The sequence below is a fragment of the Cervus canadensis genome, chromosome 8 (genome assembly GCF_019320065.1).
Source record: "Cervus canadensis isolate Bull #8, Minnesota chromosome 8, ASM1932006v1, whole genome shotgun sequence".
NCBI classification, from domain to species: domain Eukaryota; kingdom Metazoa; phylum Chordata; class Mammalia; order Artiodactyla; family Cervidae; genus Cervus; species Cervus canadensis.
Window position 1 is genome coordinate 77,348,585 of NC_057393.1, and position 22,749 is coordinate 77,371,333.

Consider the following 22,749-nt stretch of genomic DNA (forward strand, 5'->3'; position numbering starts at 1 on the left):
ATCATGCAAACAATTGTACTTGCTTTTGTAATATTTCAAAGTTTACTGACCAATTTTTTTCTCTGGTCTCTCTGTTTCTCAACCATTTTTGTTGATTTTTGTGTTTGATTTCATTTTAAAATTTAAGAAACAGTTGAACGGAGTGCAGGAGCAACAAGATCCCTCCCCACCACTTACTCATACAAGCCATTCTTTTCTACAAGACCCTACCAGTCCTGGACCACAGCTCCGATGACAGTGCCCGGGCCGGCCAAGTCAGGCTTCACTTCCTTGTCAAGTTCTTCCTCTAATACGCCATCAGCTTCCCCATTAAAATCAATATGGTCTGTTTCGACTCCTTCGCCAATCAAATCCACATTAGGCGCATCAACTACATCTTCGGTTAAATCCATTAGTGACGTGGCATCTCCAATTAGATCCTTCCGGACAATTTCTTCACCAATAAAAACAGTGGTGTCACAGTCTCCATACAATATCCAGGTTTCCTCTGGCACTCTGGTTAGAGCTCCCACAGTCACGGAGGCCTCACCTTTAAAGGGGCTGGCATCCACTTCTACATTTTCCTCTCGAACCTCCCCAGTGACTACTGCAGGATCTCTTTTGGAGAGGTCGTCAATTACTATGACACCCCCTGCTTCCCCCAAATCAAACATTAATATGTATTCTTCGAGTCTGCCATTTAAGTCAATTATCACATCAGCAGCACCGCTAATATCTTCACCTTTAAAGTCAGTTGTGTCTCCAGCTAAATCAACAGCTGATGTCATTTCATCAGCTAAAGTTACAATGGCCTCTTCTCTTTCATCACCTGTGAAACAGATGCCTGGACATGCAGAGGTAGCATTAGTCAATGGATCTATTTCCCCTCTGAAATATCCATCATCTTCAACGTTAATTAATGGATGCAAAGCCACTGCCACATTACAGGAAAAAATTGCTACAGCTACAAACTCTGTGAGCTCTGTGGTTAATGCGGCCACTGATGCAGTTGAGAAAGTGTTCCCTTCCACTACAGCAATGCCATTTTCCCCACTCAGGTCTTATGTTTCTCCAGCACCATCAGCTTTTCAGTCTCTAAGAACTCCTTCTGCAAGTGCACTCTATACATCCCTTGGGTCATCAATATCTGCAACTACCTCATCTGTAACTTCATCGATAATAACAGTGCCAGTATACTCTGTAGTCAATGTTTTGCCAGAACCATCATTAAAGAAACTTCCAGACTCTAATTCACTTACAAAATCAGCAGCAGCCTTGCTGTCACCCATTAAAACATTGACTACGGAGACACGTCCTCAGCCCCATTTCAATCGAACTTCATCTCCAGTTAAATCATCTTTGTTCCTTGCACCATCTGCCCTTAAGCTGTCTACACCATCTTCTCTATCTTCCAGTCAGGAGATATTAAAAGATGTGGCTGAAATGAAGGAGGACCTAATGCGGATGACTGCAATACTCCAAACGGATGTGCCTGAGGAGAAGCCATTCCAACCTGAACTCCCCAAAGAAGGGAGAATCGACGATGAAGAACCTTTCAAAATTGTCGAGAAAGTAAAGGAAGACTTAGTGAAAGTTAGTGAAATCCTTAAAAAGGATGTCTGTGTAGATAAAGGACCACTCAAATCACCAAAGAGTGACAAAGGACACTCTCCTGAAGATGACTGGATAGAATTTAGTTCAGAAGAAATAAGAGAGGCAAGACAACAAGCTAGTGGGAGCCATTCTCCATCTCTGCCAGAGAGAGTGCAAGTCAAGGCAAAGGCCGCCTCTGAAAAGGATTACAACTTGACCAAAGTTATTGATTACCTAACAAATGATATCGGGAGTAGTTCTCTGACAAACTTAAAGTACAAGTTTGAGGATGCCAAGAAGGATGGTGAAGAGAGACAGAAACGAATTTTAAAACCAGCAATTGCCCTGCAGGAACACAAACTCAAAATGCCTCCAGCCTCCATGAGGCCTTCCACCTCTGAGAAAGAGTTATGTAAGATGGCTGATTCCTTTTTTGGAACAGATACTATTTTGGAGTCTCCAGATGACTTTTCTCAACATGACCAAGATAAAAGTCCCTTGTCTGACAGTGGCTTTGAAACAAGAAGTGAAAAAACACCTTCAGCCCCACAAAGTGCTGAAAGCACTGGCCCCAAACCACTCTTCCACGAGGTCCCCATCCCTCCCGTCATTACAGAAACAAGAACTGAAGTGGTTCATGTTATCAGGAGCTATGAGCCCTCAGCTGGAGATGCTCCCCCGTCCCAACCAGAGGAGCCCGTGTCACCCAAACCTTCACCTACTTTTATGGAACTGGAACCAAAGCCCACCACTTCTAACATTAAAGAAAAAGTCAAAGCGTTTCAGATGAAAGCCAGTAGTGAAGATGATGACCACAATCGCGTTCTGGGCAAAGGCATGCGTGTTAAGGAAGAGACTCACATCACCACAACCACCAGAATGGTTTATCATTCTCCACCAGGCAGTGAAGGTACCTCTGAGAGAATTGAAGAAACCATGTCAGTCCACGACATCATGAAAGCCTTTCAGTCCGGTCGGGACCCTTCCAAAGAACTGGCAGGTCTGTTTGAACATAAGTCGGCAGTATCTCCAGACGTTCACAAGTCTGCTGCTGAAACCTCAGCCCAGCACACAGAGAAGGACAACCAAATGAAACCCAAACTGGAGCGTATAATAGAAGTCCACATCGAAAAAGGTAACCAGGCTGAGCCCACTGAAGTCATTATTAGAGAAACCAAAAAGCATCCAGAAAAGGAAATGTATGTATATCAGAAAGACTTATCCCGGGGAGATATTAACCTAAAAGATTTTCTGCCAGAAAAACACGATGCTTTTCCTTGTTCAGAGGAACAGGGTCAGCAAGAAGAAGAAGAACTCACTGCTGAAGAGTCATTGCCTTCTTATCTGGAGTCTTCCAGAGTAAACACTCCTGTGTCCCAAGAAGAAGATAGTCGCCCTAGTTCTGCTCAACTCATATCCGATGACTCTTATAAAACACTGAAGCTTTTGAGTCAACACTCAATAGAATACCATGACGATGAGTTGTCAGAACTAAGAGGGGAGTCTTACAGGTTTGCTGAGAAAATGCTTCTGTCAGAAAAGCTAGATGTGTCTCATTCTGATACTGAGGAATCGGTTACAGACCATGCAGGACCCCCTAGCTCAGAGTCTGATAAGCGGGCCAGAGAAAAAGTAGTCACTGCCCCCAAAAAAGAAATTCTCTCCAAAATCTATAAAGATGTGTCTGAAAATGGTGTAGGTAAAGTGTCTAAAGATGAGCATTTTGATAAAGTGACAGTGTTGCACTATTCTGGCGATGTTAGTAGTCCAAAACATGCCATGTGGATGCGCTTTACTGAGGACAGATTAGATAGAGGTAGAGAGAAGTTGATATACGAAGACAGGGTGGACAGGACTGTGAAGGAAGCTGAAGAGAAACTGACTGAAGTGTCACAGTTTTTTCGTGACAAAACTGAAAAGCTCAATGATGAACTGCAGTCCCCAGAGAAAAGGCAACGCCCTAGAAATGGCAAAGAATACTCATCCCAAAGCTCTACCGGTAGCAGCCCTGAAAAAGCACTGCTGACAGAACTGCTGGCCTCCAGTGATGAGTGGGTCAAGGTGAGGCAACATGGCCGTGATGGACAAAGCATCCCCAGAGCTGATGAGAGGAATGCAGCCAGTCTGCCCAGCGGCCCAGAGGTGGTTCCTTCCCAACAGACTGAGGACAGCAAGTCCACAGAGGAGGCCAAAGGAAGTAGTTCTCAGAGCAAAGAACCAGAAGGGCCCCAAACTGGGTTTCAGCTCAAGCAATCTAAACTCAGTTCCATTAGGTTAAAATTTGAACAGGGTGCTCAGGCCAAAAGTAAGGACGTTTCTCAAGAAGACAGAAAGCCAGATGGCCAATCCAGAATCCCAGTTAAAAAAATCCAGGAAAGCAAGCTACCTGTCTACCAGGTGTTTGCTCGAGAAAAACAGCAGAAGGCCACAGACCCCTCAGATGAAAGTATCTCTGTGCAAAAAGATCTTACAGTATTAAAAGCTAAAGATGAGCATGCTGAGAGCAATGAGATGGTTGTAAATGATTTTGGTTCTGATGATGTGAAAAAACAGAGGACTGAAATGTCAAGTAAAGCGATGCCTGACTATTTTTCTGAGCAACAGGCTAAAGACTTGTCTTGTCGCATAACCACAGACTTAGCAACAAAGGGACCATGGGACAAAAAGGTCTTTAGAACGTGGGAAAGTTCTGGAGCTGCTAATAATAAGTCACAGAAAGAGAAACTTTCACATGTACTTGTTCATGATGTAAGAGAAAATCATGTTGGTCACCCTGAGAGTAAAATTGTTGACCAGAGGGATGAGTTTTTGTCTGTGACTGAGAGAGAACACAAATTGTTAACTAATGGCTCTCTCTCAGAAATTAAGGAAATGACTGTAAAATCTCCCTCCAAAAAAGTCTTATATAGGGAATATGTTGTTAAAGATGGGGAGCATCCAGGTGGCTCTCTTGACCAGCCTTCCAGGAGAAGTGAGAGCTCGGCGGTGTCGCACATCCCGGTCAGGGTTGCAGAGGAAAGGAGGACACCAGCTCCAGATATTTCCGATGGTTTTTGTGAGCAGTCGACATTTCCAAAACATGAACTGTCGCCAAAGTTATCCCAGTCAAGTATGACTAAAGAGACAGTTGAGACACAGCACTTTAATTCTATAGAAGAGGAAAAAGTAACCTATTCAGAAATCAGCAAAGTTTCAAAACACCAGAGTTATGTAGGCTTATGCCCACCTCTCGATGAAACAGAGCTCTCCCCGACCAAGTCTCCAGATTCTCTAGAGTTTAGCCCAGGAAAGGAATCGCCCTCTAGTGATGTATTCGACCACAGTCCCATTGATGGATTGGAAAAAGTTGTACCACTAGCCCAAACGGAGGGAGGGAAAGAAATAAAAACTTTACCTGTTTATGTCAGTTTTGTGCAGGTGGGAAAGCAGTATGAGAAGGAGATACAACAAGGAGGTGTAAAAAAAATCATAAGTCAGGAATGTAAGACAGTACAAGAGACCAGGGGAACCTTTTACACAACTAGACAGCAGAAGCAACCTCCTTCTCCTCAAGGTAGTCCAGAAGATGATACTCTAGAGCAAGTTTCCTTTCTAGACAGCTCTGGGAAGAGCCCTTTAACCCCAGAGACGCCCAGTTCAGAGGAAGTGAGTTACGAATTTACGTCTAAGACACCAGACTCGCTTATAGCTTTTATACCAGGCAAACCCAGCCCAATTCCTGAGGTTTCGGAGGAATCTGAGGAGGAGGAGCAGGCCAAATCGGCCTCCTTAAAGCAGCCTGCAGTGGAGGAGATGGCTGCAGTCGAGCATGAAATGCCTAACAACGTGAGCAAGGACTCTAACCAGAGACCCAAAACTAACAGAGTTGCCTACATTGAATTTCCCCCTCCTCCACCGCTGGATGCAGACCAGATGGAGTCGGATAAGAAACATCCTTATCTTCCTGAAAGGGAGATTGACATGATTGAAGTCAGTTTGCAAGACGAGCATGACAAGTACCAGCTGGCCGAACCGGTCATCAGGGTGCAGCCACCCTCCCCAGTTCCTCCCGGGGCGGACATCAGTGACTCCAGTGATGACGAATCCCTTTATCAACCAGTGCCAGTCAAAAAATACACCTTCAAGTTAAAGGAGGCCGACGATGAACAAAAAGAAGTGACAAAATCCAAAGCCTCGGCTGAAAAGGCTTCCACCCAGAAAGAATTAGAAATAAATGGATCTGGAAAAGATACTGAATTCGGCCTTGGCCTTGATTCACCTCAGAATGAAGCTGCCCAGAACGGGAACAATGACCAGTCCATCACAGAGTGTTCCATTGCCACCACGGCAGAGTTCTCTCATGATACGGATGCCACAGAGATCGACTCTCTGGATGGCTATGACCTGCAAGACGAAGATGATGGCTTGACTGAGAGTGATTCTAAACTCCCCAGTCAGACCCTGGAGCTGAAGAAAGATATCTGGAACACGGAAGGCATTCTGAAGCCAGCTGATCGCTCCTTTAGCCAAAGCAAACTCGAAGTTATTGAGGAGGAGGAGGGAAGGTTGGGATCAGATGAAGATAAGCCACCTCCTAAAAGTTCTCCATCTGAAAAGACTCCTGATAAGACTGATCAAAAGTCAGGGGCCCAGTTTTTCACACTAGAAGGAAGACATCCTGACAGATCAGTGTTTCCTGATACTTACTTCAGTTACAAAGTAGATGAAGAATTTGCCACTCCTTTTAAAACGGTAGCTACCAAAGGTCTAGATTTTGACCCCTGGTCTAATAACCGAGGAGATGATGACGTGTATGACAGTAAATCACGGGAAGATGAAAATAAGCCATTTGGTCTGGCTGTGGAAGACCGCTCTCCAGCAACCACCCCCGATACAACACCAGCCCGCACGCCAACTGATGAAAGTACCCCAACTAGTGAGCCTAACCCCTTCCCATTTCATGAAGGAAAAATGTTTGAGATGACTCGCAGTGGTGCAATTGACATGAGCAAGAGGGATTTTGTTGAAGAGAGGCTCCAATTTTTCCAGATTGGTGAGCATACTTCTGAAGGGAAGTCAGGGGACCCGGGGGAAGGGGATAAGAGTACGGTCACTGCCACACCACAGCCACAGGCAGGGGACAGCACTGTAGAAACCAATCTAGAGGGAAATGTAGAGGCACCTACAGTGGAACCCAACCCCAGCATCCCGGCCAGCGGAGAGAGTCAGGAAGGCACATCCACTAGTGGCTCTCAGGAGAAAGCAGCAGCGGCCACTAACTCCTCTAAACTTGACCCCAAGTTGCGCACGCCTATAAAAATGGGAATTTCTGCATCCACCATGACCTTGAAGAAAGAAGGCCCTGGAGAAGTGACAGATAAGACAGACGCTGTGATGACCAGTGGTCAGGGATTAGAGAATGAACCTATAACGGTGATTTCAAATACAGCCGATAGCCACATGGGCGTTAGGCCCCAAGAAAAACATGATTTTCAAAAAGATAACTTTAATAACAACAACAATTTGGATTCTTCCACTATACAGACAGATAACATTACAAGTCATGTAGTTCTGACAGAACATTCTGCACCCACTCGTACCACAGAGAAAGCTAATCCAGTGAAAAGCTCATCAGAGAAAAAGACAGGGGTACTGCAAGGACATTGTGTGAGAGAGAAACAGAAAGTTCTTGGAGAGCAGCAAAAGACAAAGGAATCAATAGGGATTAGGCGAAAATCCAAACTTCCCATAAAGGCCACTTCACCAAAAGATCTCTTCCCACCAGATCATATGCCAAACATTAATGTGAGTAAAGTGAAGCAGGTTAGTCAGTCTGAGAAAAGCAAAGGCCTTACTACTTCTTCATGTGTAGATGTGAAGTCCAGAATTCCAGTGAAAAACACACACAGGGATAACCCAGGTTCAGTTAGAAAACCATGTGCCACACAAAAGCAAGGGCAGCCAGAGAAAGGCAAGGCCAAACAGCTCCCATCCAAGTTGCCAGTAAAGGTAAGATCCACCTGTATCACCTCCACCTCCACCACCACCACCTCCACCACCACCACCACCACCACAGTTAAAGTCAGGAAAAGCCAGCTTAAGGAAGTGTGTAAACATTCCATTGAATATTTTAAGGGAATTAGTGGTGAGACCTTAAAGCTTGTGGACCGCCTCTCTGAAGAAGACAAAAAGATGCAGTCCGAGTTGTCCGATGAGGAAGACAGTACCTCAAGAAACACGTCGTTGTCCGAGACTTCCCGGGGTGGCCCGCCTTCGGTTACAACGAGGTCTGCTAGAGATAAGAAAACAGAGGCAGCACCTTTAAAATCAAAGAGTGAAAAGGCCGGCAGTGAGAGAAGGAGCAGTAGGAGGACTGGTGAGAATGAAGGCAGTCAGGTCTCTCGAGCACTCTGCTCACATCCTGGAGAACGAGCATAGTTTGTAAACACTTTCCAACTTGTAGACCCTAGTGCATGACCTGTTGTGATTGCCTGTGGAGTGACTTAACCGTAGTTTCTCATTCTGTCATTGTCATCTGTGTGTGCTGTCTATACACTCTTCTTTCCTTCCTTTTAACCCAACAACACGATAGGCAGCTAGGGAAGCATGCTGAAGATATTGGTGTCATTCAAGATACGCAACTTTTTTTCAATGTGCTAGTGCATATGATTCTGTCAAAGTAAAAGCACAGATGTTGAAATGCCATCGTGGTGTTTTCACCCCCACGACACTTCTGTAGCTATTGTAAAGTAGCTAGCTTGCCAGCATGTTGAATTTCATTACATCGAGCATCCATGTAGTCTTGACATTTGGCCTGATGTAGGTGAAAATCAAGTGAGTCATGTAAAAGAGAAGTGTTCATGTAGGTGATTAGGACACATTTCAGTGTACAGTGTTAGCATCAGTCTCTCTGTAAAATCTGAGTACTGCTAAAAGCAATTTTCCAGTGTCGTGTCTTTCTTGATGATTATTTTAATTAAGAAATTGTAAATCGTAGGTCCACAGAGTCCATGTGAACGGACAGATATCAGGATGGCAATAGTAGCCGATCACCTGGGACTCAGTTGGACAGGTAAGTGTGTATACACCTGAATGAAATTTCTTAATTTGTCTTTTTCACAAGCAGTTTATTATTTTTTTAAAGAAGGAATAAAAACATTTTTAATCACTCATAATTCTATATACCCAGAGTTAATTACAGAAGATACCTTGTATACTGTGTTTTTTTCAAAGCTTTTCTATGCACGTACACTACAGAATAGAAAATTTAAATTTATTTTACCTTAAATTTGAGCACTTTCTTCACAATGCCATTTCTGGTAACATAGGATAACCTTTTACCTAATGAAAGATTTATCTTGTGGCATAAAGGAAAATATACCTAAAGGCTATGGTTTTTAAATAATACAAAATGTTGAAGCATGGTTTATACCCTTAGAGTAGCTCTCTTAGGCAATAGTTCAACTAATCCATGCCTAGGTTTCACAAAGTTTAATCATTCATGAGTCATTGGCACAATTTTTATGATATACACACATTATTTATAATATACACATATTATTTATTTACCTGAAACTTTTAAGGAGACTCAGTTTTATGCTCAAAGATTTACTTAAAAGGAAATCTTATGTCACTTTTTTCCCCCCAAAATGCTTCCTTTTCTTTTTAATAATTTTATTTATTTTTGGACCTTCTGGGTCTTCATTGTTGTGTGCGTTTTTCTCCAGTTGTGGCAAGCGGGGGCTGCTCTCTAGTTGTAGGGCACAAGCTTCTCAACTCCAGTGGCTTCTCTTGTTGCAGAGCACCGGCTCTAGCGTGCATGGGCTTCAGAGCACAAGCTCAGTAGTTGTGGCACACAAGCTTAGCTGCTCCAAGGCATGTGGGATCTTCCTGGATTAGGGATTCAACCTGTGTCTTCTGCATTGGCAGGTGAATTCTTTACCACTGAGCCACCAGGGAAACCCATTATATCACTGTGATAATAGAAAACAAGGATCATTTTCAATAACTATATCAACAACAAAACAAAGGATGACAGTTAAATTTTGAATTAAATTTTTCAGAAAACATATACAGATAAATGAATCTATTCAATTTACAAAAATAGTTGGATTCTGTGAAGTGAATGAAACTTTTTATAATTAGTGTTTAGAAAAGGAATATTTGGCTTGATTCCACTTCACTTAAGATGAAGATAAGGCTTTGTGTCAACTGGACAGTACTGCTTTGTATTCTGATGTTAACTGGGCCCCTCAAATCCTACTTCACATGAATCAGAGAAATTTTAAATTTTATAGGTTGTATGTATTTTTTTTTTAGTGCCCAGCCAAACAACATAATAGCTAAACATAAATGTTAATTAGTGTCATATTTAAAGTCATCTTGCATACTATCAGGGACATACATTCTCAAGGAAGTAATTATCTGTGCTGTCAAAAGGGAGATTATGAAACTAGATCATGGCACAAAAGGTCACCTACAATTATTTTTTTTCCAGTGCCCTGAATCTCACGCCACCTACCCTCTCCATTAAAAGGACTCCTCTCCTTCCACCCAGCCCTGCCCTAAGGCACACTGCTACTGACCTAACCTAGTGGAGCTCTGGAAAAAACGGGGTCTGAGTAATCCTTTGCAGACTATTAAGAGTTAGTAGCAATTCATCATGTATAAATATGTATGAACAGAAAATATTAATATTTATATATTCCGGGTGGCTCAAACAATAAAGAATCCTCCTGCAATGCAGGAAATGCAGGTTCAATCCCTGTGTTGGGAAGATCCCCTGGAAGAGGGCACGGCAACCCATTCCAGTTTTCTTGCCTGGAGAACCCCAAGGAAAGAGAGCCTGGTGGGCTACAATCCATGGAATCACAAAGAGTTGAACTAAAGTCCATGGGGTCACAAAGAGTCAGACACGACTGAAGCGACTAAGTATGCATGCACATCTTAACACTGGACATTATAATCTGAAAATATGCTGGAGTTAATGTTGGTTTTGTAGTATTACTTGTCCATAACTATTAGCTTATTTTCTTTAAGCAAAACTTAGTTTGTCAGAGTAAACTTTTGGAGATGTGACATGAAAATAGAGAAGAAACATAAAGTCATAAAATTTGTAAAATTCTCAGTGACAATGTCTTTGCTCTTCACTGAGTCTCTAGACAAAGGATATGGTTTGGAAATGAGGACAATAAGGATTACTGTCCTTAAGACACAAAGAGATAAGGAACTTTAAAAAAAATTAACTTTTCTAATTTGAATTACCGTATACACAATGAAGATTATTAGGAAAATTAGCATTTAGAAGGACAAAATTTAAATCCATCCCTCAGAACTACTGTTAACTAGTAACAAGGTACTTTGATTTTTTTATAAAAACTTTTTGAAGATGTTTTATACACAATTTTCTTTTTATTTCTTTCTGATCTTGGTTTAATGTATAAGTAACATCTAATACACATACTTTACAATGGTGTTTTGCTGTCAGTCACAATGCACTAGTGAACCATGAAATAAATTCAGATTTTGCTTTTGTTGGTAAAAGGAAGAGAAAATGTGTATCCCATATATTAAGGTTAAGTTTTGCTCTATGAAGATGTAGTTTCATTTCTAGAAGCACCCTGCAGGCTGTGATCAGTTTGCCAGCCACTGCATTACATTAATTAACTCTTCTTTTGTTCAACGCATGCTCTGTTTTCAGTTTTTAAGTAGGACAAGCCTACAGTGGACATTCATGTATGTAAATAATTGTCTACATCCCTGTGTATTGTCACCGTAGATTTCTAGAAGTGAAATCAGTTGGCCAAAGGATATAGACTTTTTTGAGCCTCTGAATACATTTTGCCAAACTGCTGGAAAGGTTCTTAAGCAGGATAGAATCTTGGCCAATTCTTTTCCCATGGATTTTCCCATTTCTTACTTTTTTTAATCACTTAAGGCTAATACACATCTGACAGATTTTTTTAATTGTACAAAAAGTATACACTGAAAGGTAAGTCTCCCTCTCATCTTTGACTCCCAAATTTCACTCCCCCAAGGCAGCTATTCGTATCATATGTATCCTTCCAGGGATAACTGTCTGCATTTACAAGATTGAGTATATGGCTAGATACACTTAGTTGGACAGAAAGCTTATCTCCCTTTTATTTTTTACACAAATGGCAGTGTATCATAGACAGTGATCTGGCTTTGAGTCATCATTTAACCTCCCAAGCGGCACTGATGAAACTTGAAGGCATATAGAATAGAATATTATGTGAGAAAAAGATTTATTTCATGAATATTGCCTAGAGAAAAACCCTACTGGCTTCTCTTGTGGAATGTTTATGAATTGTATATCCCTAACTATCTTATTGGAGATGGGCTTCTCAGGTGGCGCTAAAGAACCCACCTGCCAATGTAGGAGATGGAAAGGAGGTGGGTTCGATTCTTGGGTCAGGAAGATTCCCTGGAGAAGGGTACAGCAACCCACTCCAATATTCTTGCCTGGAGAATCCCATGGACAGAGGAGCCTGGTGGGTTACAGTCCGTGGGGTCGTAAAGAGTTGCACAGGACTGAAGCGACTTAGTACACCTATCTTATATGAAGTTTGCTTCAAATTGCAGATAATAATTTAGCTAAATTAAAAGAATCTATCAATATCCTCTTTGAACAGATTAAGAATCTTTATAAAATGATCTCCAAAGGAAATCTGATTATAACCAAGGAATTACCTCAAGAGAGAGAAGTCACTGCCTGTGTATTAGCACTACTTTGCTGTGAAATCAACTATATAAAGATTAATGCCCAAGGCTGTACTTGCGTTTTACTATAGAATCCCCCCATTTTTTTGGTGGCATTTAAGCATTACTTTTATAAAATACATGTGATAAAAGCATAACATGAAATCTTAGTAACTCTTTTTCTTTTCTACAGAACTGGCAAGGGAACTGAATTTTTCAGTGGACGAAATCAATCAAATACGTGTGGAAAATCCAAATTCTTTAATTTCTCAAAGCTTCATGTTATTAAAAAAATGGGTAACCAGAGACGGAAAAAATGCTACAAGTATGCTGAAACTATATTACTTTAACTTTCAAAACTGCATATGTCTAATATTTCAGATAAGCCTATTGTTAAGAAAACCACAGTGATCGTAAAATAATTGCAAGTCTTTTGAAGTTATACTTGTTTGATTTCATGCTAACATTCTAAACTTCTGTCTTTAGGGAGCTTTTTATGAAGCAAGCAGTAGGGGATTTTTGCATTTTGCCTGTAGTTCTGTGACCATCAAACATGAAAATATAATTCTAGCTGTTCAGTTATGAGATGGTGATGGGAAACACTGTGAAGTTACTGCTATGGCCAGAAATGGATGTGCAGGAAAATAGAGAAGGATAGGACCAAATCATTTCATCCAGCCTGCTGTGATGGCAAAGAACTCTCCAGTGTTCTGGGGTTTTGTGTGGTGTAGTTTTGTTGAGGTGAGGGAAAGAGAGTGGTGCTATATTGTGACAAATGCCAACCCAAACAATGTGCAGTTATTGTGGGCTTGCCTGTGTCAGCCTGACCTTAGTAAGTTATTAAAATGCTAAGCATCAAATACAGAGGTGACCTATTTTGACAGTCTAATGGGAGGAAAGTGTTTAAAATTTCATAAGTTCCTCCTTTTTTTTAAATTATTTATTTATTTATTTATTTATTTTTATTATTATTTTTTTTTTCCAGTGGGTTTTGTCATACATTGATATGAATCAGCCATGGATTTACATGTATTCCCAATCCCGATCCCCCCTCCCACCTCCCTCTCCACCCGATTAAGTTCCCCTTATAACTAAAAGAATCTAGCTCTTTTGAAGCCCATCTGCGCTGCACCTTACCAAGATGGAATGAATGTTGTTGCCATCACACACAGCTTCACAAAATGCTTCTTAAGACCCTAACATCTTTCCCCAGAACTACAAGCTTTCTGAGCCCTCTGAATAGTGAATATTGCAGAGCTGGAGTAAGGAGGAACTAAAATGTCAGGAGGGTCAAGAAAGCCATGCCTTCATGTGAATATTGTGAGGATGTAAAACAAAATAATGTAATTGGGTTTTCAACCTTTTTTTTCTTCCATCCTTTTTCAGCTGATGCCTTAACTTCGGTCTTGACAAAAATTAATCGAATAGATATAGTGACTCTGCTAGAAGGACCAATATTTGATTATGGAAATATTTCAGGCACCAGAAGTTTTGCAGATGAGAACAATGTTTTCCATGACCCTGTGGATGGTAATTGAATTTAGTGTTCATATTTACTTAATATTTGGTAAAATTTGAAAGTGTGGTAGGACAAAGTAGTCATGTAAAACCAACTAAATTGTGATTTGCTTGACTTAATTTCTCATTTCCACAGCTTATTCTATGCCACAGTCTGCAAACAAACACTCTGTTAGAACAAACTTGATAAATGTCTGTTATATAAGATACAAATAATGAGGTATAAAGGCATAAGTTAACTGAAAGAGTTGGTATCTCAAGTATTTTATATAACCAAATGGAAGAGAATTTAATATCTAGAGAACATGTTGATTTGTCACTTTCTACATTAACCTAAAAAACAAGAAGACTCTTCTATTCCTATATAGGTAAAATCAAATTGTGGGTTATTATACAAATTGTTAAGTAAAATGCTTAATTACTGTTTTGAGAACCACGTATTTAAGCATGTGCTGAAAGAGGCTAATATATCACTCAAAAAGCTATTTTAGTTATTTAGCATTATTTTAACTTCATAGGCTGCCATTTTTTGTTTGGCAAAACCTTATCCATTGTGTATAATAAGGTAGCATAATTTCTAATTCAATGAGCATAGATGTTGTCAATAATATAATAATTCCTCCTTTACATTAGCTTAATTTATATATTAATATTGTCATTTTCCTTCATTTTGTAAGTTGGGGCTTTTTTTCATCAAAGTATTAAGAAAAGTATAACAAATATGTTTTTCAAGATGTTCATCTACCTTCATAAATGGAAATTTATTCCTATAATGAATTTTGAGTAAAAAATGATTATGTGGAGGCAAGAAGAGGAGCTAGGGATATTTTTCTATTACTTCAATTTTTGAAAGATATGGTGATTATTTTCCCATTTTTAAACAGAAAAATTAGCCAATAATCAATAACTTACAAATCTGCACATATGACAAAAGATCTCAAAATTCTTAGAAAGTTTCTGCTTACTAAAGCCAGTCAAAAATGTAAAGTGTACCTTGTTATCCCTCTAACATAAACATGTGGGTAATAATGTCAAAAGTGGTTTCTTTTTAAGTTTCTAAATACAACACAACCTGGAAAAAAGGCTTTGTCTTCAAGGCTTTGTCTTATAGGTGAGACTATATATTGGTGCCCAGACTCCTTGCGCACAAGATAAAGATAGACCAGTGTTATATCAAAGGTTGAATTATTGCCAAACTACAATTTATAGAATATTTTAATATTCTTTATTGGGAAATTTAAGAAAAGTAGTTCTAATAAACAAAATCATCAGAAAACAGTGAAAGTATTCAATGGAATTGAAAGTCTCATTTAATTTTAACATTTTAGAATTAGAATATTATTAAATTTAGAAGGACTTTCTGTTGCTATATCTTAATATTTTACATTCCCTATTTTTAAAATTCTTAGGGAAATTTAGGAATGTTTGTGAAGTCAACTTTATTTGTGCAGATTATAAACCTCATGTAGTCTTAGACAAATTTTCAACAACGTTTTAGTTTATGGGTGACCATAACATAAAAAATGTTCACAACCTATAGCAAGTTGAATTTACAGCCAAAGCTAAATTGATAATTCTCTTGGACTAATGGAAAAATTATACTTCAGTTTTGTAGACCAATAAGTCAGAAAATGTGCCTGGTTGCCTTTTTTTCCTGTCTCTCCTCTTTGCTGAACTTTTGTGAAACTTCCTTTCCTCACCATGACCAGACCATTGTTGACTTCTCTCTCTGGTGAAGGAGAAAAATACTGCCTTAGTGCACATAGCAAGGTTTAAAACACGGGAATTGCTCCCTCCTTCCCCTTTGTTAGGCTGGTTAGTAAACCTCTGTGTTTCATAGGATTGTCATGAACATTCCAAGGCTCTTTGCAAGTGGTTCTCCTCCTGTCTGTTGTGTATCATTTCTTCTTTCTCTTTATTTGATTCTTGGTTCTGAGTGGACCCCTACCACAAGGTCACCAGGATTTCCATACGCACACGACCTTTTCATCTCTGTCACATTGTGATACCTGAAAAGTTTACATGGAGTCTTTTCTGCTTTATCTGCCTTTTAAACCCTTTTCCTAACATCTTTCTAGATTTTTTTCACAGTGCTACTGCTCTAAAATCTAGTAGTCATTTCTTTCCAAAGATTAAATTCATTTTTCTTTATTGTAAATTTTATATGAAATAAGTAAGAGTTATTCAGTAGCATCACTCTTATGTACAGTTCTTAAAATAAGTTATAAGTAATTATAAAAATTGGTTTCTTATGATTTGTTGTATTTAGTCCACCACAATGTGGATTTTGCATGTGAAGAGTATTGATAGAAAGGTATTAATTTGGCCATAGAATAAATGTATCTTACGTAATGACAGCTGACTTTATATTGGATTAAATTTGTGAATGTAAGTTACTGTATTAAAATTACCAAAATCAATGGAGACAATTTATATCTGAATTAACTAGTATTCTATTTTATTGTAGTTTGCCACTAGTCTTTTATTTCATTATATTACAAGTATTTGAACTAAACCAATAAATTTATCAACATTCTGTAATTCATCATACATTTTTCATAACTAATATAATTTAAGTCATTCCATGTGTTTTTGTTTGATGTGCTCTAATTCATTTCAGTCAGTCCCAATGTACTGTCTTCCATAGGTTATCCTTCCCTTCACGTGGAACTGGAAACTCCCACAGGGTTGCACTACACACCTCCCACCCCTTTCCAGCAAGATGACTATTTTAGTGATCTCTCTAGCATAGAATCTCCCCTTAGAACCCCCAGTAGACTGAGTGATGGGGTAGTGCCTTCCCAGGGAAACATAGAACATTCAGCAGATGGACCTCCAGTTGTAACTGCAGAAGACACGTCCTTAGAAGACAGCAAACTTGAAGACTCAATGCCTTTAACAGAAATACCTGAAGCAGTGGATGTAGATGAGAGCCAGTTGGAGAATATATGTCTGAGTGAGTATCCTCAATACCTCGGAAGGATGGCTGGGGTCCCAAAAGATGTTAAACGAGCAGAGCCATTGAAGCAGACTAGAAAAGTAGGAGTAAGCTCTGAGCAGCAAGAGAAAGGAAAATCTGGTCCTGATGAGGAGATGACGGAAGAAAGACTCAAATCTCTATTTGAGGACATCCAACTTAAAGAAGGAGTAGAGTCTGAGGAGATGACAGAAGAAAAAGTACAGGCTATTCTTAAACGTGTTCAGCAAGAAGAACTGGAAATGTCTTCAATTACAGGTTGGCAGAACGAGACATCAAGTGGAAACCTAGAGTCCCCTGCTCAAGCTCGAAGAATAACTGGTGGGTTACTAGATCGACTGGATGACAGGTATGGCTCTGGGTCAGAAAAACGAAAGTGAAATGAAGGTTACATGTTAGTTTATCTATTTATCTATCCATCCATCCATCCATCCATCCATCCTTCCACGCCAAACAGCTTGTAGGATACCCTGACCAGGAATCAATCCTGGGCCCTTGGCAGTGGAAGCGCACAGTCCTAACCACTGCACTGCCAGGAAATTCCAATAGTCGGTTTTAAATAAATGCTTTTAGCAGTTACTCTTTTTCTAAAATTACCATTTCAATTTTGGGATAATAGATGCCTTGAAAGGTTGGTTCATTTTGCTAATCTAGAGAGGGAAAGTTACATTGAACTCAAATATAATTTTTAAAGCTACTGATAATTAGCTGAAGTAAAATATAAAAAGTTTTATACATGCTAAAGATGGATGCACTTCCTTTACTTTAGAAGCCTACTGTTTTCTATTTTATTACCTGGTCTGTTATTCTTTTCACATAGCCAGTAATTAATGCTCATTTAAAAAATGTAATTAACAGAATTCTAAGTCTTGTAGAAATATAAGCATTTATATTATTTCCTTACTTCAAACATAAATATGCTTACTAAACAAAATTTTAAAATGTAGGTTTTAAAAATCAGTACAATGTCATCATTTGCAATAACCATCACTGAAATTTTGGTGAATTTCTTTTACATATTGTTTTTAAATGTCTTGTCATAGAAAATACAGAGAAGCAAAAAAATCATCTGTCCTTATCATACTAAGAAAAACACAACATTTTATATATCCTTCCTTTTTTCTACATGACTATTTTATATAATTTGCAACACAGCATATGTTTCCCTGGTGACTCAGCTGATAAATAATCTACTTGCAATACAGGAGACCTGGGTTCAACCCCTGGGTTGAGAAGAACCCCTGGAAAAGGGAACGGTTACCCACTCCAGTATTCTGGCCTGGAGAATTCCATGGACTTATAGTCCATGGGGTCGCAAAGAGTAGGACACAACTGAGCAACATTTACTTAATATGTAATTCTTTACCCCCAATAATACTGGCATGATAGAAATTTGTTTATAACTAAAATAATTCCCTAATCATGAATCTGGCTCTTTTTATAGTGGCTTTCCTGTAGAAAGGTAAGAGCTAGTGTCCTTCAGACACTGGTTCAGACCCCACCATCACTAGGTTTTGCACTTTAGTACTTTAATTTCTAAGCTCTAAGAACATCACTGTAATCCGCTTCAAAGATAAGAATACTGCTGCTTTCCTCAAACAGGTTTATAAATTGAAAAAGAAAGCCTGTAACATGCCTACCCAATATGCAAATAGACTCTCACTAATAGTTAGCATTATTTTTCTTTATACACACATCAGACTAAAATAAATTTTACTTCAGTGGCAACTAGTGATAAACCTAACATCAGTTCTTTTTACCCAGCTTATTTTACAATCATATTTAACATTTTCATACTGCTTGCTCAATAAAAATTCCCAAAGAGGGTATAGACATTTGCAAAGAAGATTTCACAAAACTCCTTTTGAAGAATTGTAACATCAATGAATTCTATGTTCAGCCTACAAAAAAGAGATGATGGAGACAAGATATGGTACTAATTTTGATGTCTGAGTTCAGATATAGTCACATAATTTATAGTTGTATAAGAGGAAATTAGATATAGTTAGGAGTTAGATATAGTTATCATATAGAGTCTTTACAGTATGCTGGGACTGTCTGTCCTTAAATATATGGAATAGTATTGCTATTAATATTTTTGAGAAAGGTGTTTATTCAGAAGCTGATTTATAAGAAATACACATACATATGCATAATATACATATTACACAGAAAACATTGCTCCACTTTTGCTGTCTTCAGAATTCTACAGGTAATAATCAAAGATGCTGAAAACAATATACAAACTAGAAGACATAAAGTCTGTATTGAAACTAGTAAAACTTAGAGCCAATTTAAAAGAAAGTAATGGAAGAGAAAGATTTTTAAGAATCTAAAGGAAAACAGTTCTCCCAGTCAGTAGAAGCATCAGGTGAGCATCCACACCCTGATCACCAAGGAGAGTCAGCAGAGGTCCCGAGTGGACAAAAATGATAATTCAAGTAAGGTTCTCATGATTATTCCATGTCTGGAAAAGCATGACAGTAAGATTCACAATTGGAAACACGTACAGAGACTGGAACCTAGGGTTCTTGGGGACACCAGAGCTCTCATCACAGGAGCTCACGCTGTCCTTTGTCATCAGTGTTTTCATTGACAATAATAGAAAAGCACCGCTTTTAGGTTGGTGGGTCTGGACCTCTGGGTATGTCCATGAACCCAAGGGGCTGTAGAAGTACAATTAAAACAAAAACAGTGGCAGCATAGCCAGCCAGATTGGGGGTTGAAATGCAGAGGAAGCCTGGAGCCTACATATCATCTCCTTACCCCGCACCCATGATACACCCCCACAGTTTGAAATCCAATAACCAGATTTTTTATACTTTTCTATCATGTATGTCTTCAAAAATAGTTTAAAACATGGTTGTTGAAAATTCAGAGCCTCTGAAGCCCATCTGCAGCCATATGTTACCATTGTAAATGTCCACATTTTCTCTGTTGCAGCCCTGACCAGTGTAGAGATTCCATTACCTCCTATCTCAAAGGGGAGCCTGGAAAATTTGAAGCAAATGGAAGCCATGCAGAAGTCACTACAGAAGCAAAGACAAAATCTTACTTTCCAGAATCCCAAAATGATGTAGGGAAACAGAGTGCAAAGGAAACTCTGAAACCAAAAATACAAGGATCTGGTCGTGTTGATGAACCAGCATCATCACTAGCAGCGTATCAGAAGGCTCTAGAAGAAACCAGCAAGTTTGTAATAGAAGAGCCTAAACCCTGTGTGCCTGTCAGTATGAAAAAGATGAGTAGGACTTCTCCTGCAGATGGCAAGCCAAGGCTTAACCTCCATGAAGAAGAGGGGTCCAATGGGTCTGAGCAAAAGGTATGTCATCTAGTCTTCCACTATGCTGTCATTTAATCTCAGAGTCCTGACTCTTCAATTGTTTTGATTAATCTTGTAGCACTGAGCCCAATATTCTTTACTATTTCCAAATTATAAATATGTGATCAAATATGGTAACACTAATGATGGGGGTAAAGAAAGTACTGAGTAAAATGTCTGCAGTCATACCTTTGTTCATTAGGAATAAACATCTTTTCAGCCATTTTTCAGAAGGGAAGTTACAGGGATGTTAAGTAGTAAGTATCTTAAGATCCAATATTCATTCTGTCAGGGATTTAGATTTCCTGACATGTCTTCATTCTTGAGGATGGAGGATGATTATCCTCTCCCTCACTGGTTCTTTTACACAGTTTAAAGAGTTGCTAGCATGTGACCCAACTACGAGCTCTGTAAGTTCTGTTGCCTGAAAGGGTTTTTTAAAAATTGAAGGAACACAGTTCCCAAGAATAAAGGGTGGGTATACTACTGTTGATTGATGACATTTAGAAATGTAGCATTAAAAGTATCACTTTAATAACTTTTATATCTAAGTTGATAATTAATATTTGTTTTTAATAATTTAAAAACCTTACCATCACATAATTATTTGCTTTTAGTATTTATATGATTCCTTTATATTATTTATTTCTTTATAAGAAATAAGATTTCTTTATTCTTTGAAGGTAAGCATTTTTAGACATTAGAAAAAATTTTAATTGAAATTATGATTCATAGATGGATATAAGAAAATTAATATCAGTTCTGTTTCTTACATTTTTGACTGCTTTTTGCTGTCGCAATTTTTGTGTCTTTTCATGAACCATGCAGTAGACATAGATTGAGAGTTATACATCTTTGGAATCGTAGTACTTGAAGTTTTTCATAAAACATCGAGTTTATTTAAGATCTTCTACAGTGTTTTGGGTAGAAAAAAAATCTTTTGTAAAATAATGAAGCCATGATTAACTTTATTTAGAAATACTTAGGAAAAAAAAAAGAAATATTTAGTAAATTCTTAATCACTTAGGAGCTAATTATCAGCTTAATAACTAATCATATCCTTTCCTTTTCCCTTCTGCAGGCTGTTTTTTTAATTACTTTCCTGCTTGTTAGGAAGGAAAGTGAGAGGAAGTAAAATTCTCGGGCTTTTCTTTCATTTCCTTCCTGACAAGAGTTGTTTTGAGTATTGATTTCTGCCTTTTTGTTAACTCTCAGTATATTTAAGCAATATGACTTTGGATGGAATATTGCCTTTTAAAATGAGCCCACAAACTATAGTGAGGAGCTATAGGAGGGAGTTGCTACATAGTGATGTTTTAATGATGAAAATGTATTCTGCAAAAACCCATTAGAAGTTGATAGGAAAGTTCTGAAATCAAATGACAATATAAATGTAAGTAAGTATTTCTATGTGTGTACATGTGCCTACCTATTGCCCACTGGGGAACCATGGGAAAGGCATAAAGAGGGTTTGAAAATGAAAGGTTTAACCCTGGATGGAAACGCAGCTGAATTCATCAGTAAAGGAAAATAATCACTGTTAGAAAATGTTTTTGAAATTTCTTATAAGTGAGTTTGTGCCTTTAGTGTTGTTCACTGGTCCTAGTCCAGTGCAAAATGTCTTCAGGAGTACAGCAATTCATAATGAAGTTAAAGTTTCCAGAAGATAAGAGTCTGACCTCTCAAGAAATCCGAAGATGTTCAGGATGTCTCTTTTGTGATTAGACCATAGTACAATAGCAACCAACTAGGTCATCGGATGTATGATCTCAGAAAACAGCCCCCTTTTTGTCCCCTGAAAAATCAGGTCAAAAGTCCGGGTGCAGCTCTTACACGGATGACTGCCTGCTGTTACAAGGTAAAATTCTGCTACTTTCCACCACTTTTCATGCAGCAACCCATGGCAAGGAGTACTGAGAAAAATTCCATTTGGTCTCCAAGTTACCCTCTGTGCCACTGCCTAGAGAATTCTCTAAAAGGAATCATGATCAAGATTCTACTACTGTCTTCTCTCTATCCTTCACCTTAATATTGGCAGAGATTCCATAGAGAAAAATGGAACAAATATTAGCCAAATGGCCACTTTTTCTTTAAGTGAGGGGCTGGTCTCAGATGATTCTTGATAGGATTATGATATAATTGACATCTAGGTTTATCATTAACATTTGCATTAACATGTGTTCTTCTGCTTTTAAATGTCTCAGTGAAAATCTTTCCCCAGTCTAAGATTCTGTGTGTGGATAATTCAGGTTTAACTTTCTTTTCTGCCTCATCTAATCTACTAATCACTGAATGCTCAGTAATGCTTTTGCAAGATGAATCTGTCTTACCTTTCCCTGCATTTTTTAGCCATTGTAAGGCCCCCTTTCACGATATTTAGATCATTTTAAGTGTCCAGAAGGCATGGTCCTTTTCTTAAAAAATTTTAAAGTAACAGGCAGTTTATCTCAATAGGGTATTTTGTTCAGATGAAATTTCCTACAAAGGTAAGGTTGATATTACTGTAATATTTTAGAATATTTGGTAAGTATTTCACCTTTGGTGAAAATGGCCTACTTTATTATCTATTGTATTTGAATAACATTTCATTAATTTTTGCTAACACTTATGCCTCCCATAACAGTTTTACTTATTTTTTCCTATTTTTACCAATATTAGC

The 22,749-nt window shown here is 38.7% G+C and overlaps 1 protein-coding gene across 4 annotated transcripts in view; it reads left to right on the top strand.

The window, feature by feature from the left end:
• ANK3 (ankyrin 3) overlaps positions 1 to 22,749 on the top strand; it is a 374,580-nt gene that overhangs the window by 321,584 nt on the left and 30,247 nt on the right. The window contains exons 39-45 of one of the 4 annotated variants that reach the window (XM_043476896.1): positions 128 to 2,707; positions 8,549 to 8,623; positions 12,467 to 12,598; positions 13,660 to 13,803; positions 16,439 to 17,117; positions 19,712 to 20,090; positions 21,898 to 21,948. In XM_043476896.1, coding sequence (XP_043332831.1) covers positions 128 to 2,707; positions 8,549 to 8,623; positions 12,467 to 12,598; positions 13,660 to 13,803; positions 16,439 to 17,117; positions 19,712 to 20,090; positions 21,898 to 21,948 — 4,040 coding nt within the window. The remainder of the gene's footprint in view (positions 1 to 127; positions 2,708 to 8,548; positions 8,624 to 12,466; positions 12,599 to 13,659; positions 13,804 to 16,438; positions 17,118 to 19,711; positions 20,091 to 21,897; positions 21,949 to 22,749) is intronic. The other 3 variants (XM_043476898.1, XM_043476897.1, XM_043476899.1) reach the window with 3 other exon arrangements.